Source organism: Citrus sinensis, chromosome 3 (genome assembly GCF_022201045.2).
Source record: "Citrus sinensis cultivar Valencia sweet orange chromosome 3, DVS_A1.0, whole genome shotgun sequence".
NCBI classification, from domain to species: Eukaryota; Viridiplantae; Streptophyta; class Magnoliopsida; order Sapindales; family Rutaceae; genus Citrus; species Citrus sinensis.
The window spans coordinates 46,397,245-46,416,671 of record NC_068558.1 but is presented as its reverse complement, the minus strand read 5'-3'; the positions used below and the strand labels follow the sequence as shown (position 1 = coordinate 46,416,671).

Below are 19,427 nucleotides of genomic sequence, written 5' to 3'. Positions count from 1 at the left end.
TTTCATTATTTGATTGTATTAAGTAAATTATAATGTTATTTTGTTTATTTATTTACTTTTCTCCAAAATGTTTTCTAGAGAGAGAGAGAGAGAGAGAGAGAGGGTGTAGATTTTTTTAACTTTTGAAAATAATCACATTTTGTAAAATCTTATGATAGAATAAGATGTAGATCAATTTTAACTCGATGAAAATATATTGGCTGTTAGAAAAAAAGTAAATTAAAAATAAATATTTGAGAAAATATATGATTTTAATTTATTTACTTAAACTGAAGAAATCGTAATTAGAATTAGCTATATTACCATTTTTGTGTTTATTTTGTCTTAGAATTAAAATCAGAATGAGTTAAATTGTAACCAATTGCTATAAAATCCTTAATTAAATTTTATCATAATTATTATTTTATATTTAATTATTGTTATTGTTATTATTATTCAAAAATTAATTATTAATAATAATTATCATTAATTGTTATTATTATTATTATTAACAATTTAATAAATTTTTTTATTAATTATTGTTAATAGATTAATTAATTATAATGCTTTTTATTCTTGTTAATAATAACAATAATCTATTTAAAAAATATAATTATATTTTTTATAATAATAAAATTATAATTATAATTATAATTCATTTAACAATAATTATATTTTTTAATTAAATGGAGGTTATTTTGAGAATTTAAAATTATGGGGGCAAATTCATACTCTAGGATTTCAATAAAATAAAATTGAGTATAATGGGTTGAACGAAATTTTACAATTCAAAAAGTTTATAATATTTATTAATAAAATATAAATAACATAGAGAATAGGGGGCTGGATAACATTTCACAGGCCGACCGTAAGTTACATTAAGGTAGCGTTAACTTTTTGGATTGGAGTGAAAATCCTAAGATTAGGAGTGTGGAGTGGGAGTGAGAGTATGTTGTTTACTTACGGTGGAATAGAGATCAAAATCCAATTTATGTGTTTACTTTATCTTGGATTTGGAGTAAATAGTTTCAAATTTAATATAATAATATTATTTTTAAGTAATTTAAACTTGGAATCAAACCAAATTATTATTTGGTTAAATATAATAATATTATTTAAATAAATATAATATTATTTAAATATAATTATAGTAAATTTAATAAAAGGAGGGTAAAACAGAAGGGTAAAATAAATTGTTTACTTTATTTATAGGAATTGGAATCGGAATGAGATTTATTACCATTGATGTGTTTACTTTATCTTAAAATCAAAATAAATTATTATAAGTTACTAAAATGATGTTAGTTAATTATTGTCATTATTTATTATAATAATTATGATTATAATTATTATTATTCAAAAAATTTATTGATGATGATGATTATTATTATTATTATTGTTATTATAAGATTGTTGTTTTATTAATGAAGGACCTATTTGTAGATATTATAAAATTTTTGTAGGGACCAAAATGTAAAAGTAAGAAAACTTAATTGCGGGCAATTTGGTGATTACAAAACTTTAATGGGGGGTAAAATGGTGAGTTTAAAGAATGGAAACTTGATTCTCAATCACCTTTATAGGATTCAAGTTCTCATTTGTTAATATGGAAAATATGTGGGTCTCACATGCTTCATTCTCATTCATCATTCTCTTCTAACGGTAAACTCTATCTATCATTCTTATTTTAGATTTTTATTGTCTAATCCTACAAGTAAACACACCCTTAAGGTTGCAAGTGATAAGTCCTAAAATGGAGATAAACTGCCTGAAGAGAAGACAACAGGACTACTATAGTCCAAGTAAAGTGTCGCTAACTAAGTAGAAGAGAGGCTTTAGGAGAGCCTAGTGGAGCGTTTTATGGAAGACATGATTTAGACTTTAGTAGTGGTTTATTTCGAGTATTGTTAAACATATAAGCTTGGCGAAAAACTTATGTAGTCCAGTCCTATCGCCAGTCCTATTAAGGTAGTAGGACCAATCAATTATATTTTGTCATTTGATAGAATAGTAAGTTTTGCTGTGAGACCACAAGTATTTCTCAGCTTAAAACCTAACAAAATTTAAATTGGATTCAAAATCATATTCATAAAATACAAAAGTACATTTTACATGTAATTCACCTATAGGCTGAATATGTGCTAATTATTCTCAACGTATACTGTGAACCTATTGACCAAGAGCCACTTTCACCCACCATCATATTCCACTAACATCCGCGGGTTCATCTATCCAATCTCATTATGGAAAACTATTTTTTTGTTTTTTGTTTTTTTTTATTTTAACATAAAGATGATCGATTTTTTTTTTCTAAGGAACAAACATCGATTTTAATTTAATCAAACAACCTAATTTAACAACTGAAATGATTATTTACAATCGGCTAGCAACCAGTAATAACGAATTATATTAATAGATAGAAACTTTCAAATGTAGTTGACCACTCACTCCTTAACAACACCTCTCACATTCTTATGAATTTGCTTATTAAGGGGCTGATCAGGTGCACATTTTATAGTGTGCATGTCTGTTGATGGTTATTGCCATAGGTGGGAATGTACAAATATACACAACAAATAATATAATGATGAGTATCGACTCAATTGTTCCTAGAAGCATTTAGCTTTGTGCTTCATCTTATATAATCTTAAAGAGTGTTAATACTATTGGACCTCCTGGGATTAAAATAAAATTTAAAAGTTGTTGGTCTATTATTATATTAACTTAGAGGTACGTGGGACGGGACGGTGGCAATAAAACTAGGGAAATTTACGAAAATAACCATTAAAGTTTTGTTTTTTTCATCTTAACCCCCCAAAAATATTTCTATCAACATTAGCCATAAAACAACTTTTGAGACCAAAATACCCCTCCCTCATCTCTCCCCCAACACTCCCTTTCACTCATCTCTCCCAAACCGATCTAACTCCCATCATCGGCGGCGACATCAACCCTCGTCAGCGGCGGCTCCATCTCTCACCGGCATCCGATCTACGATCTACAACCTTCAACAAAACCTAGGTTAGTCATTTTTCTTATTTTCATTAATTTAAAATGAGATTTTAGAATAATAATAGTTATAGCTTGAGAATAATGGTGGTGGTGGTGATGTTTGTGGTGGTTAGTGGTGTTTGGGAGTATTGTTTTTCGATTTTAGAGTGTTGTGGCTTAATTTTGGGGGTGGGGAGGGAGGGAGGGGGGCAGGGCGCGCGCGTGCGCCCATGCGCGCCCCGCTGTCACACCAAAAATTAGAGTGTCCTTTTTTTTTAACGAGTCAATTTTTTTTTCTGTAAATGTAATGTAATAATTTTATAAATATTACAGATATATGGCGAAATCAGAATCACTGAATATCGAAGTAGGCAAGATGTATTTTCGTTATGCCGATCACTTTTCTGGTCGAATTTCGAGCATGTGTAAGTTATCTTCGGTCGTAAAAGCCATCGAAAAAAAATTAACAAAACGGCAGTTAAGTATGTTTAAAAAGGATATCTTTGGGCATTTCTTGGAGTATCGAAGTTTTCTATTTAGTGGGGTAATTTTGCACAATCTTTTACTGAGGCAAGTGGCTCATTGAGAAGATAGTCGTGAGGATCAGTTATGGTTTCAAATTAGTGAGCATTTGATTCGCTTGTCAATTGTCGAATGGTGCTTGGTTACTGGACTTTCATTTAGTGTTGATACCAATGAAAAAATGATGAAATGGAGCAGAGGCTACGGAATACGTATTTTGGTGGTGTGCATCGTAAGATTAATGTGAACTAATTCGATGCAGTATTTAAGGAGTTGAAATTCGGGGAAATGGACGATATAGACGCATTAAAGATTGCGCTATTTTATTTTGCGGACAGAGTACTAAATGCAAGAAAAAATCACTGTCAAATCAATTTCAATTGGCTTGACCAAGTTGATGATATACATTACTTCCGAAAGCGTCCATGAGGTCTATTGTCGTGGGAAATGATTTACGAGAGTCTTGACAATGCACTGTTCGAGAAAGACGAGAAATTTAAGAAGACTCGGTTGAAAAATCCATATCATAACATTGAAAAATACAATCTTTACGGCTTTACGTCTGGGGTTCAGGTGCTTTTTTTTGTTTATTAATAAGTTTTATAGTATTAAATATTTGATAGTTGTTTTATTTGATTTTTCACTTTGGTTGTTGTAGGCTTGGATTTACGAAGCAATCGGAGGGTTGCCATCAACATGGGTCGTCAAAACGAAGAATAAGATTCCCCGCATTCTACAATGGAAGCCCATGGCGTCTACGAGAATCAACTTTGCAGAGGTTTATTCGTTCTTCAACGACGAATCTCGTCTTTTAAGTAATATGTATTACTTATTTTTTTAACTTTACTAAATTTAAGTTTTGTATACTTACTTAAAATTTTCAATTGAATTTATGGCAGATGGACGTTTTACAAACTCTTGAGCCAAATTCAAAGGAGAGTAGCAGAAAATATTGGCTCTCTGTGAAGGATTACTTGCCAAGAATTCCAGACTGGGTTCATAAGGTCGGTATACTCTAAGTACTAAAAAATTTTTAATAGAAATTTTTGACTTTTCATTTACTAATTTTAAATGTTACTTTATACAGCATCAACCCTCAATCAACGCGATGCCGTCGGTTACAAGGCAATCAGACGAGCATGATGATCATGACGACATACCAAACTCAATACCAGAGCAGCGTCATGACACTTCTGAGGATGAGGTGGCTGTTGATTACCACAAGCAGCAAACAGAAAACTCTGATGACACACGGGATTCTGAGGTTATAAATAATATACGATATTTTTCCTTTATAAATTATTAATTTTTTATTGTTATTCTAAAGTTTTGTTTTTTTCTTTTGTAATAGTCGAGGACAAAGCAGTTTAATGATTACATACAACGACGGTTGGATAAGATTGATCGTAACGTGTATGAAATAAAGTCAGAATTAAACGTCCAAATAAGGATTCTCCGACTGCACGCTCGTATGCGGTGAGCAAATTAAATTTAATAATTATGTTCGTTTAACTTTTAAATTGATAGTTGTTTAATATGTTCATCTTGGCGAATGGACAGGCCCCGGATGATTATGGAGTGTATACTGACGTGGGCAATGACAATTTGTCTACGCCCACGTCATTGTATAGTTTCTACGGGGATGTTAGTGGGGAGAGTGTGCAGGTGTTCACTGAGGTGCCTCCGGGTGTTAGTAAGTTCGGCTGCGCGTACATACCGTCGTATGTTTATAACAGTCCTTACATGATTCCTCCGGTCAGGCGAGGACAGAACGTCAGGCCTTTACCTCAACCCCAAATCATGGAGCATGCGACTGACATGAGTACGAGTGTGGATGTAAATCCACTGAGAGGATTGGAGGACTCTAGTTTGTTTGCTGAGTTTGATCGATGGTTCACTGGTGATAGCAGAGTCCGCCGGAGAGTCCAGCACCCGCGGTCATTCTTTCAAATAATTTTGGGTACAGCTTCGATGGGATGGCTAGGCGATGAGGTATTTATATTTTCGAAATTCTGTATACTGTTGTGGATTTGTTTCACCAAATTTTTTTTTAAATCGTAATATAAATTGTTTCTCTACAGCATATTCACAAGTATCTCCGCTTGATTAGTTAGAAACAACGACAGTATCCAAATGCCTTACTCCAACGTGTTACATATACTGACACATTTTTTTGGGTAACGTGTCGATAAAACTTATAAATACTATTTAATTTTTTTTTAATTATTGCCTTTAAGTTTTGTTAATTTATGCATTTCTTGGTTATCTATGCACTAAGTGTTCTTGAACAGTTATGAAATAACAGAGATTGTGCAGTCGATTCATTGGTATTCGACGACCGCTTGAATAGTTATCTTTGTGGCCGACAGCACACAATGTCCAAATCAATGACGGATGTCGATATGGTATGTATTTTATTGCATTTCATATGCTCCATAATGAAAATATTCGAGTTGTCGCTTTTTCTTTGTTGTATTTTAATTTCATATATGACGAACATATTTTTCAATTGTTATATATAGTTACTCATCCCTGTTAACTTGGACGGTGCGCATTGGGTACTAGCACGCGTTGACTTTCGAAAAAATAAAGTCTGGATTTATGACTCATTACTCACATTTCGCGACGACAAAAGGTACAAGTTGAAATTCAAGTCACTTGAAGTTATATTCCCTCGATGGTTGGAATATGTTGGCTTCTACAACATCCGACCTGAGTTGCGGAGTGCAGACCTCTGGAAAGTTATGGCAGTTAAGAGCGCTCCACAACAAGAGCCCGGAACTGGCGATTGCGGTGTTTTTGTATTGATGGTTACGATGTATTTAATGTTCGGGCTTAGATTGGAGTTTAATGCTAGTCATGTCGAGTACTTTAGAAAGAATATTGCAGTTGACATATTTAATGACGATGTTGTATTGTAAACCTATTTAGTAATTTCAATGTTGAAATTTGATTTTTTATTTTAATTTGCGCACTTAAGTTTATATAATTTTAATGCTCACATTTTAATATTTAAAATAAAATAAAGTTTTAACCAACGAAATACAAAAAATAATAACAGTTTTAACCAACGAATAACACACAAAATACAACTAACTTCGAGTCGACGCAATGAGATTCTTACATCGCTTACGATTATGGCCTAGTTCATGACACCGCCTACATCTTACAGTCTGCCAGTTAACGTCCTTGTCAACCGAGGGTATTCTGAGCTCTTTACGACGGCCAGGTGGTGGTGCCTCAACTGGTGGGTATACTTGCATCTCCTGAATTTCATCTTGAACTTTCCAATCAGCCACATCACCAACTGGCTCCACTAGTTGTGCATAAGCCATCGCAAACGATTCTGTAGTGTAAAAGTCCGAGCAAAGGTTAATAAAATCCACCCGGTGTGCTAGACACACCGCAATTGCATGAGCACACACAAGCTGATCAAGCTGAAACACTCTGCAGGTGCAAGTTCTCTTTTGCAAGTCAACAAAACATTCCTTAAGCCCACCGCCTATAACTTGAAATCGATGAGGAGACACCGGCCAAACTATCATTGTTTCAGCTATAGTTCTCCTCTCAGTGACTATTTCATCCGCCCATGTTGTTAGCCGAGTAGTCATTGATTCAGCCACAATTTTTCTATCATAAAACCATTGCTGCATTATTTTCCTAAAGTGATCAACAAGATGAGTAACAGGAAATTTTTGAGGTTCCCGCATGAAAGAATTAACACTCTCCGCGATGTTGGTGGTAAGTATGATGTACCTCCTACCTTTAAACTAAGACCTTGCCCAATTACACGTACCGACATTATTTTCTAGGTAATCAGCCGCACCCGAGTGGATCATCCACAACCCTTCAAGTTGTCTCTTAAATTCCTCGTAGCTATATGCTTTTGCTGTATTAATAAAGGCAGGCTCAAATTCATCCCAAAGAGCTTTGGACATTCTAAACTGAGACTTAATGTTACCTTTGACGTGGTAAAAACAAACGCCATGAGCTGCATTATGAAATACTTTAAGAACGGCTCTCCTTATGGCAGTGTATTAATCAGAGATAATTACCAACTCAGGTCTATCGCCAATCACTCCGTGTAACTTCATCATAAACCATTCCCACGCATCATTATTTTCTGAATCCATGATCCCAATGGCTAACGGATACAATTGATTGTTACCATCAAGACATGTTGCCACGAACATGCTTCCATGATATAATCCCTTCAGATGAGTACCATCTACAGCAATGGCAGGCCGAATGTACTGCATAAAACCCTTGATGGAAGATCCGAGTGCTACAAAGTAGTACAAGAAATTACCATCTCCATCCTGCTCGAGGTGAGTGACTGAACCCTCATTCGTTGTAGTTAGTACGTGAGAGTATTTAGGGAGCAAGTTGTATGACTCTGCAGGGTTGCCTCGAACTATTTCAAGACCAACTTCTCTCGCCCGATATGCCTGCTGGTATGTTAACTGAACACCGTATTCCTATTGCATATCTACTCTTATGTCATTTGGAGTATAAATCCTCTTGTCTTGAATAAATTTTTTTGCGACAATATGACCGACAACTCAGCTCCTTACTTGATGACGTCCATCAACCAATACCTCATTATGACAAGTGTGTACATTGTCAATTCTCTTCACCACCCAAGGAATATTTTGTTCGTTCGAACATCTTGTTGCTCGAATACGCCATTTACATGATTCTGAACAACAGTAAGCCTCGAAACGTGTCGTAGTAGACTGTGCAATCTTGAAATCAAACTTATCTCTAAAGGCAACCTTGCGTAGTTGTAATATAAACTCATTCTTCTCAGCAAATAGCTTACCCACACTGATATCATCTGAATCACAACTGCTAACAAAGCTTAGAGCAACCATGTTCGAAGGCAAAGTTGGAGCAAGACTTGTAAGGGGGTCAATTCGCCTTCTCGATCGAACCATAGAATGACTATGTCTATTGCCTCTGTTATTCACAGGAGTATTGTCTTCACACTCATCGTCGCACTGAAACGATGGAACATTCGAAGGACCGGCTCCTCCATCATCACCATCATTATTCAAACGAGTGCCCCTCGTATTATTAGAAGGTTCTGCACAAACATTATCCCCCTCTGTCTCATGATGAAAATCATCATTGTCCCGAAAATTATTGTTGTTATACGGAGCATACCGTTGCTCCAACGACGTCGTTATTGGAAATACCGTTGCTCCAACATCCTCTAACGTAACGCCGTTATCATCAATGTTGTCATAATTGTCGTGGATTGGAGAGTAATATTGCTGCAGCGATATTGTCCTTGGCATCACCTCTTCATCATTATTGGGGCCATACATATTTGCTCCAAACGAAGTTTCTGTATCGACATGTGGCTTAATACCTTCGTTCGGAACTCAAGGTGATGTGGTCACGAATATAGGAATGCATCCAAAATTGGCTACGTCGGATGCCATATGCAACACAACCCTCACCATTTCATCATCAAATATATCCATGGGCAGTGCACATATACGATATAATGTGTTACTAGACCTTAAAGTTGTCTTCATTGTGATACTATATTCATTAGGGTTTATTTGTAACACCTCGTATACTCTTGCCAATAACTGATCAAACAGACAATTTTTCCCAACAAAAAAAGCTCAATTTTTACCATTCACATACTCCATACGGCCATCCTCTAATGTCTCCTACCAACCATCGTAACATAATTCAAGTACAACTGAATCCATTAAGCCTGAAATTATAAAAAAAAAATTATTTAGAACCGGATCAAATTAATACAGTTTTAATGAATCTCCAAGGCTTGGTGCGACAGACTGCCTGTCGCCCGAAGCTTGGTGCGACAGGCAACCTGTCGCCCGAAGCTTGGTGTAACAGGCAGTCTGTCACCAGATTCACCCATGACTCAGTTCAGCAAGTTCAGAAAATAACTCATACCACTAAGTGATGTCGATTAGTGTTGGATTCAGATATATTATGACGGATTTCACTTTTACCGTTGCCTTTTGCCGTCGCCGTTGGTTGATAATTCAAGAGTGGAAAGCTGCGTTTGGTTTGACGATATGGGAGAAAGATTGTTGCTTTTGGTCTGTAAAGAAGAGTAATTTGGAGAGAAAGGTTTGTGTTTGGCTAATGTTAATAGAAAAAAGTTGAGAGGGTTAGTTGTGAAAATAACAAAATATTTATAGTTATTTTCGTAAATTTCCCTTAAAACTATAAACCCAGCTTAATTATATGGCCGTTTATCATGAAAACTACCCAAAACACAAATGCCGGGTAAACGATATCATAAGTTTCTTGGAACTACGTTTCGTTTCACTTACATCACTGGGACAGGCCCACTGTTATATTTCTCTAGCGATTGTAAGCCCAATACTAATTGACAGTGTGGCATATAGCCCAATGTTTTTCGCCTCTCTGTACATGTCTTGCCTTGACTGATTCTTTTATCTATAATAAATATGACAAAGCTACGCGGAGGCTCCATCGACAGCGTCACGCCTCGTTTTCTGTTCGTAGAGAGATTTTAGAGTCCCTCCGTTATATTAATCCACAGGTAACTGCCGTTGCCAACGTTGAGTTGGACCAATCATAGTTTCATTTCTTCCCAATTGGCGTACTCTTATTGGCGACCTCTTCAGTGGCCCCCTACCGACTGGTGTGGCTGCAAGCGAGCGACTACAAGGGAGGCGACAAAGGAGGGATATATCCCGAATCCAATTACATTATACGACGACCTTTGTGGTCCCCCTTCTATCTTTTAGATTTTGTTTCCTTCATGCTCCTTCTGGGCGTCCTCCAATGATCCTTTCATATGTTTTTAGCCCTTTTTGGCTCTGCAATTAACAACTCCATTAACGTTCAAATTATTTTTGAAGGGAAATTTTGGTAATTTAATTTTTTATCTAAGAACCACTAAATCACGCCACATGACACTTGCTAACTGGGTGTTACCAAAATTTATCATCCAACACCAACTCATGTGACATTAAACAATTTGATTTGGTCCATTATAGTGCACGAATTACGCAGAAAATTTCCAGGTCAAGTGAAATCTTAGACTGATAATAGTCGCAGGAACGCGGCTTGGACTTTCAAATCATTGAAAACAAAAAAGATCTGCAACCGCGACCACCCACCACTAGGACTAAAGATTAAAGAGAAGCACAGTAACAAGTTTATGAACGATTGCGATTTTTTTTATTTAAAATGGGACGTCCTACCCAAGACCATCTATCGTAGAATGTCAGTTTGAGTCCGTCAAGTTCTCCTTTTCTTTTGAAATATTTAGATAAAATATATATGTTTTCAGCAGTACGTTTTCAAAGTAATACTTAGTAGATTTTTGAATTCTGTCACTATATATATAGATATTATATATTAATATATATATTGCCCAAGATTGTAAAATAACTTAAGATTAGTTTTTTAAAAAATGGATACCTCTTGACTTAGGAGTGCCAATAATTCAAATTTCGGGGGGATTCATGGCCTTTGGAAGTTTGAATACTTACGTTGCAATATTGTCTTGTCTAGATTTTTTCATTTAGAGTTGAATAATTGGCACCCCCATTGGCCATTAGCCTCATAAAACTCATATTCTCTTACAATTACATTTACGCACGAATATAATTAAATTAACTCCACTTGTATTTTTTTTTCCTCTCTCTTTCAGTCTGTTATTCTTATAGATGTATGATTTTTTTAATTATAAATCCAATGCAGTGGGGAAACAAAACTTGTGTAATAAATAATTAATTTCTTTAATCGAAAACAAACACAAAAGTTCCACTACAAGGAAAATTCTATGATGCCGTGATAAATATAAATATTATAAATTACACACAAGATTAGTAAATGAAAGGTAAAATAAGTAAATTAATATAAGAGTGGTAAATTAGTGTTTTAAAATTACAAACAAAACAAAAACTTGTAAAAAATAATATAAAAATTATAAATTAACATTAAACTTTAATTTTAGAAAATAGTTTACTTATTTAATTTATTGAGCAGAGGAAAAAGTTTCTCATCAATTGAAAACAAAAAAATTGTATTGAAAAAAATTGAAATAAGTTTTACTGAATTAGTTTAATCATAAGTTCTATATTCATGCTATGACATTTATAAACTTTTTTTTTTCTGTCATAATATTTGTTTACTATACAAGATAATTAAGTAAAATCATTTTTCTTAATATGGATCGAGCCGAAACAAAATAAAAACACCTTCTTATATTACTAGACATATATAAAATATCAATAAACTTGGATCTAATTTTAATTTTATACGTATTTCATATAGTTTTAAAGCTTTGCTTCTTACTTATGCTAAAAGATCATTTAAAGCTGCTATCGATGAGGTTTAAAAGGAAACAAAATCAATCATCTTACAAATAATTTTGAAAAAAAAATTCAAAATTTAACTTTGAGAATAAATTTTATCCTAAATAAAATTTCACATGTATCATCACATGTATTACATAAATCTAAAATTATCATTATTCAATTTAGAAATAAAAATAGAACATATGTAAGGCAATTATTATTATAATGAGTTTTTATTTTATGTCTGTAAGTTTTATTTTTCAATTACTCTTATAATATTTACTTATTTTACATTTTATTTACAAGTCTTTTATTCTATTTATATAATTTATATGTTATTTTATACTTAATGTTGATTCACAAGTTTTAGGTTACTTATGTAAATTTATGTTATGCTTACCAATAATGCATTATTTTATCACTACCATGTTAATTTGTTTGTTTTGCTTTTTATTCACATATCTTATATTAATTTGCAAGTTTTATTTTATATCTATAAGTTTATGTTTTATTTACCAATAATACATCAATTTACCACTTCTATGTTAATTTACTTATTTTACATTCTATTTGCAAGTGTTATGTTTTATTTTACATTTAATGTTGATTTATAAGTTTTATGTTACATTAATAAGTTTTTGTTTTATTTACTAATGATATGTAAATTTACCACTCGTATGTCAATTTACTTATTTTATCTTTCATTTATAAGCATTATGTTCCATTTGCATCATTTATGTTTTGTTTTACACTTAATGTTGATTTATAGGTTTTTTTTTAAAATATCTATAGCTTTTTATTTTATTTACCAATAATACATCAATTTACTACTCTTATATTGATTTACTTATTTTACCTTCTATTTACAAATCTTATATTTTATTTACTTAATTTATGTTTTATTTTACACTTTGCATTGATTTACAAGTTTTATATTATATCTATAAGTTTTTGTTTTGTTGACTAGTATTGCACTAATTTACTACTCTTATATTAATTTACTTGTTTTACCTTTCATTTACAAGACTTATGTTCTATTTACATAATTTATATTTTGTCTTACATTTATTGTTGATTTACAAGTTTTACGTTAAATTTACATGTTTTATGTTTCATTTACAAAATTTATGTTAAATTACAGTATTGGTGTCATAATTTTAATTACGACATTATAGAAAGACTTTCACTACAAATAATTTTTTCAAATTAATTATTGCACACTACCCCTATGTGTCTAAATATACTAGGAGTAAGATTCTTTTAACTTTTTTCGTTAGATTTTTCTTTTCTTTAGAAATTAAATAATAGAGAAAGTTTGAAGCGAGTATATATATATATAGAGACTTCAAAGGAATTATAAAAGTGAGAAAGTACCAGGAAATTGAAAGATTTATAGGGGTATTTTAAGAAAATTTTGAAGAGGTGTAAAAAAATAGTTTAAACTTACCTTATAGATTATGTAAGGTATGCCCCTCTAATAAAAATGGAGTGTAGTCCACCTAACTCCACCTCCATTTCACTTATTTTGGGGTGGGCGTACCTTACAAAATCCATAAGGTAGCTGCCCCGTCAAAACTCTTATATTTAAAAATAAAATAAAAAATCTCGCCACGAGCGGCACGAGGGAGACCAATTCCACGTGGTCTGGGTATCGGAAACTGCACTATATTAGTTGCCCTTGGAAGTGGTATAAATTAAGACTTGTGATCAATGAATTTTAATTTAAATTTAGATCGCACCCTCTAATGCTGATACACAATAACATGATGATGATTTTCAATTTCCTTGAACGAAATTTCTTCAAAGCGGTGGCATGTGGATAAAAAATAACAAACGATCATTATAAGATAATAAAAAAAAAAATAATATTAAATAATAGGTCGAAATTATAAGACTTAAAAAATAAAAGAAACATTTTATCCTAATTATTCCAATAAACAAACGTCTGAAAGTCTAGTTTCCCGTTTCCAGAGCGGCAAAAAGGCGCGCCTTCGATTATTCTAATAAGTGGAACTGCAATTAATCGCAGCCATCAAGGCTGTGAGCCGGTGCTGAGCATGAGAGTTGAATGGTCAAGGCAATAAGTACCAAATTGTAAAATATCTGAAGATTATTAGAAAAAAAAAAAAAAAAAACTGGACACCACTTATTTCAATTTTATTTATGTTGATGGTAAAAAGAGATAGAGGAGAAAAAAGGGCTCGTGTTCCTTTAATAATAAAGTCTATTGCCAAATATAAAACTTTGTTAATGTCGGTCTTCCATCACTGAATCGAACAATAAGGTTTATGTAAGAGTGTTTGACCAAATAGGAGGTATAATTAGACTTTCGATTGCGTTAATGATTCTTTAAATTTTATAAAGATTTGGTATATGATTGATTTTGAGTATACAAACTTTACATGTAGGCTATATGAACTAGAGTAAAGTATAAGCATTCAAAATTTATGTAATTTTTAGTAATTGAAAGGTTATATGAACTATTTATTCAATAGTTAATGATTTTTAGTAAAATTTTAAGTGAATTAATTATATTATTCTATTATTTAATTGATAAATATTATATTATAAATTTAAAAAAATTCATCATCAGGTAGTAATACATAAAGTAATGTACTAATATGTGTGATCCTACTTCCTACCAAAGATATGTTGTTTCCAAAACTATTGTCTTAGAATTTTAAAAGAAAGATGTCTTCTGTCAATAAAAATTCTAAAATATTATATATATATATATATATATATTTAGAACAATAAAAAAACTAAATAAAACAATATATCCATATCTTCCATCAGATCTGAAAATTCTTAGAAACATTAATATGAAGACATCTCCAAAAGATGTCATTTAAAAAAACAATTCCATAGATTTTTGTTAATGAAAAAAAAAACTGAAAACAAAACTAAAAAAAGAAAAAGAAAAAGAAAAAGAAATCACCTGAACTCAAAACTCAAAAGAAAGAAATGCGGAGGGCGTAGCAAATAATATATGATGGGCTATTGGGTCAACTGGCGTAGCAAATAATACATTGCCTATTGCTGCTGCAGTTGACCAGTCCACATTAAAAATAAGTAAAAAAAGGGAAAAGAGAGAAAAGCAAGTAGGGAGACGGAGTGGAGACTGGAGAGGCGACTCGAAAATGATGAAAGGGGAGGAGGTGGGGGCCCAGGGGAGGTTTGAACGGTCAAAAAGAAGAAACAAAATGAAGGACATAAACAAATAAAATAGAATGGTGTTGGGCTCCGTGTGTCTGCCGTTGTTGACTCACTCACCGCCTGTGTCACCACCACCACCACCAATAGCATTGCCATTTTCCACTTGCCACCATTCGCTCAATCAGTCAAAAGAACAGACCAAACCAAACAAAAAACTCCTCTCCCTTCTCTCTCTCTCTCTCTCTCTCTCTCTTTATCACTTCACAGCATTTCCCCTATCACAGTATACAGATCCATTTATCTGAAAGCCGAACAATTTACCTTTTTAATTTTTTCTTTTTAGTTATTGCGCTTATGGATCTACCCAATTTTTTCACCCGATCGGTAATTTTCACATTGTTTCTATTACTTTTATTTTCTTTTCCATTTTATTATTATTATTATTATGTGCATTTTTAGATCTTTGCGGGTAAATAGATTGAAACTGTTAGCTTTGTAAAGTAGGTGCACATTTTTTCCAGTGCGGTGTGAACTTCCATCCAGATTTTGAGAGTAACCTGGTTTGATGTGAATGTGGATACCATTTACTATTTACTGAATTTTCTGATGTGTCTTGTATTGATTTGCTTAAACCGCTGATTGTTACTGCTTCTGCAGGTGAGTTATTAATTAGTGAAGGTGAATTTGGAAGGGGGTGGAAGGTTTTGTTATTTCTTTAGAATGGCTTCTGTTAGTGTAGTACCTGCTTCTGGAAATACAGTCGGTGTTGATAGGTTACCCGAGGAGATGAATGACATGAAAATTAGGGATGACAAGGTATATGATTTTTTTTCTTCTTGTTGATTTTTTGCTGCTTCGTGACAATCTTTTTTTTTTACTTACTTGAAAGCTATTAAATTTTATGCAGGAAATGGAAGCAACTGTGGTTGATGGTAATGGGACGGAAGCGGGTCATATAATTGTCACCACTATTGGGGGTAAAAATGGGCAGCCCAAACAGGTTTACTTTTGTTTTTCAGAAAATGCTGTTCAGTTTTTATTTGCTTTTTCTTGTACTGATATGTGTGGCCTTCTTATTATTGTAGACAATAAGCTACATGGCTGAACGTGTTGTTGGCCATGGATCTTTTGGAGTAGTTTTCCAGGTAATCTAGCTGCCGATTGGCAATCATAGTTGGGTCTTTTAAAACTCGGGGGTTGCATCTGATTTTATGTTCGGTCAAGGTTTGGCATTCCTCTTATTCTGCTGCCTTTGTTGTGGGTTTACTTATACAGGCTAAGTGCTTAGAGACTGGTGAAGCTGTTGCAATAAAGAAGGTTCTTCAGGACAAGAGGTACAAGAACCGGGAGCTGCAAACCATGCGTCTTCTGGACCACCCAAATGTTGTGTCCCTGAAGCACTGTTTCTTTTCAACAACTGAAAAGGATGAGCTATATCTTAACCTTGTTCTTGAGTATGTTCCGGAGACCGTTCACCGGGTGATCAAACATCACTATAAAATGAGCCAAAGGATGCCATTGATTTACGTCAAACTTTACTTTTATCAGGTGAGAATGACGAACTGGTTTATTTTGTTTTTTGCTGCATTCAGATTCTATTCTTCTATTACCGGCCATTGTTAATAGTCCCATGAGTTTTTGTTGTCTATTTATTTTATCACGATTTATGTAATATACTTTTGGAGTTATAAGCGGTCACTTTTGCTTTGTTTGATCTTTATCACTTTCAATTTGTTCTGACATGAAGCTTTATTTCTTATGCGTCTGCAGATATGTAGAGCACTTGCTTACATCCATAACACTATTGGAGTTTGCCACAGGGACATAAAGCCTCAAAATTTACTGGTATGGTACCTTTAATTGGTGTCTTATTGTGAATATTTTTGTTTTTCTACCTGTATACATATATATTTAAATTTTGGTCATTTGACTGTAACAATTCTTTTTCCTTTTTTTCGGTAACAGGTCAATCCACATACCCACCAGCTGAAATTGTGTGACTTTGGAAGTGCAAAAGTTCTGGTATGTGCTTTAGCATCATAGATTTATCAGTGTTCTTTTTCATTGTGTGACTGATCATACTGATTGCTGATTTAATGTTGACTGACAGGTAAAGGGGGAACCAAATATCTCTTACATATGTTCAAGATACTATCGAGCACCTGAACTTATATTTGGTGCAACTGAGTACACCGCAGCAATTGATATCTGGTCTGCCGGCTGCGTTTTGGCTGAACTGCTACTGGGACAGGTAGGATAGCTTCATTCTCTATGGTTGAATTGCTGTACTTTTGGAAATTCTTTTCTATATGTAACATGCAATTTGTCTCTTTTGGTGCCAGCCTCTTTTCCCTGGCGAGAGCGGTGTAGACCAGCTTGTGGAAATCATCAAGGTAATTTTACACACTGAAATTTCTTTATCAATAAAAGCTGCCTAATGACTCTACTTAAAGCTATTTGAAGCTAGCGTCTGAATTTATAGGGCTGCAATTTGGCATTCTAGTGATTCCTTATTGTTGGGCCTCCTAAATTCTCTTTGAGAATGATGGTCAATGATAAGGTTTTTGCCTTGTAACATGCGACAAATAGTTTGATATTGATCCAAGGAATTTCTTTTCTTTGTTGGCAACATCAAAAAGATCCTTAGTTTGATCAAGCTGGATGCCTGTTGTGTCTTTTCTCTTATTATATTGTATTTTCCTCGTCTTTTGATAAATTATATCATTCCTGTGCAGGTTTTAGGTACTCCAACTAGGGAAGAAATAAAGTGCATGAATCCAAACTACACTGAGTTTAAATTTCCCCAAATCAAAGCTCACCCGTGGCACAAGGTACTATGCACATCACTTGTGGTTTCTACTAGCATATGAGAATAGATTTGCTAAATAGCTTTGTTCTTCAGATATTCCAGAAGCGTATGCCCCCAGAAGCTGTAGATCTTGTCTCTAGACTACTGCAGTACTCTCCCAATCTTCGGAGCACAGCAGTGAGTACAAATTCTCTTATGAGCTGTGTGATTAATTTTCATTTTTAACAGCCACCACTCTTGTTTTTTTATCTATACTTCAAATCTGTTCTAATAGAACTTTAAGTTTGATGCAGTTGGAAGCTTTGATTCATCCCTTCTTTGATGAACTACGTGATCCTAATACCCGACTCCCAAATGGACGCTTTCTTCCACCATTGTTTAACTTTAAGCCTCATGGTAATGAACTTTTACTTGAATGAAATCTTCTGCTGATTTCTTTTTTCCTCCTGTTTATTGCGTGCTTAGTTTTGAATGGGATTGTTGGTTGTTTTTTTATTAGAACTGAAGGGTGTGCCCGTGGATATGTTGGTGAAGCTGATCCCTGAGCATGCAAGAAAACAGTGTGCCTTCCTTGGTTTGTGATTTGGTTCTCCAAAAGTTGAAGCCTGCTCCTTGCAGGTTGCAGCTTTGCATAAATATTTGATCTGCTGTAGAGATGTAGCTAGTGGCCTGTATCAAGTGAAAATATGGAAAAGCTGTGCTATTTGTTTCGTAACCCTTAGTTCATTTGTTCCGTTTATTGATTTTTTTAGCATTTATATTCTTATCTTTCTTTGTTTGTAGAAAGCAGATGGAGAAGAGTCTGCTTAATATTCACACGATAATTCAATGGATATGCTGACCAGATTGTAATGTCAATTGGAAACCATATGTTGTTTTCCTCCCACGAATTTATTGGACTAATATTATGATAGAACTGAATGTTCCCGAGAGTGCCCTAAGATTATCCCTCAAAACTTTTTTTATGTTGATTAATAATGCGCTATATATTCATTTAGAAATAGATGCCAAGTACTAACATTAGAAAGATGCATGTTTTAAAATGTTGTCATGAATGAATAGAATATGGTTTCCAAGATATTAAATGAAAGAAACATGATACATGATCTTCGAGTTTATAGCATGACACTATCTTTATCCTTGTATGAAAGGAACTATATATTAATATTTATGCCACGGCACTAGTTGGTGTTATATGATGTGAAGAAAGGAAAGGAGCTCAGCCTTTCAAGTTGTCTAATTAGTCAGCAGGTGCGTTTTTTATTCACGCGAAGGAATCGATTATGAGTTATGAATTGCAGCTGCGGCCGACCTATGAGAGTGAGATGGTGGACTTGAGATCATATTGTTATTATTATTATTATTTGTCTTGGGTGCACGCCAACAGGCTACAGTGGTTTGAAACATCATTACTTAGGATAAGCCACTAAAGGTGAGTTGAAGTTGACGACTTGGTTTCTCACTTGCTCATGATCCATGGACATTTTTGTGCTTACTTTTAAGAAAATTTTGATAGGTAATTATTGAACAAACATGTATTAATTAAATAGTAATATTATTTATTACTATAAAATTCACAATGTAATATAATATTTTTTAAACAATCAACACAAACCAGATAATATGGAATCCAAATTCAATTTCACTAC

At 33.5% G+C, this 19,427-nt stretch overlaps 1 protein-coding gene across 2 annotated transcripts; it reads left to right on the top strand.

Annotated features, from left to right (window-relative positions):
- Window positions 1-14,905: 14,905 nt before the first annotated feature.
- LOC102619073 (shaggy-related protein kinase alpha) lies at window positions 14,906-18,668 on the top strand. Of its 2 annotated transcripts, none has more exons than XR_372240.4 (13): window positions 14,906-15,353; window positions 15,627-15,785; window positions 15,877-15,969; window positions 16,055-16,114; window positions 16,245-16,517; window positions 16,740-16,814; window positions 16,935-16,991; window positions 17,080-17,220; window positions 17,312-17,362; window positions 17,705-17,800; window positions 17,872-17,955; window positions 18,062-18,174; window positions 18,278-18,668. XR_372240.4 is itself a non-coding variant. In XM_006492321.4 (13 exons), exons 2-13 carry the CDS (start codon window positions 15,690-15,692, stop codon window positions 18,358-18,360), a joined length of 1,212 nt encoding a protein of 403 aa, XP_006492384.1. In that variant the 5' UTR covers window positions 14,909-15,353; window positions 15,627-15,689; the 3' UTR covers window positions 18,361-18,668. The 2 variants fall into 2 exon arrangements, 1 of the variants encoding a protein (XP_006492384.1); XM_006492321.4 differs by having other exon boundaries at window positions 14,909-15,353; window positions 18,072-18,174.
- Window positions 18,669-19,427: the final 759 nt, after the last annotated feature.

What these genes read in the sequence shown, in the direction of transcription:
- LOC102619073 (XM_006492321.4), top strand. Translation starts at nt 15,690, where the DNA reads ATGGCTTCTGTTAGTGTAGTACCTGCTTCTGGAAATACAGTCGGTGTT. An exon ending in TTGGAAGTGCAAAAGTTCTG is followed by an intron (nt 16,992 to 17,079) that starts GTATGTGCTTTA and finishes GTTGACTGACAG; the next exon opens with GTAAAGGGGGAACCAAATAT. An exon ending in AGCTTGTGGAAATCATCAAG is followed by an intron (nt 17,363 to 17,704) that starts GTAATTTTACAC and finishes ATTCCTGTGCAG; the next exon opens with GTTTTAGGTACTCCAACTAG.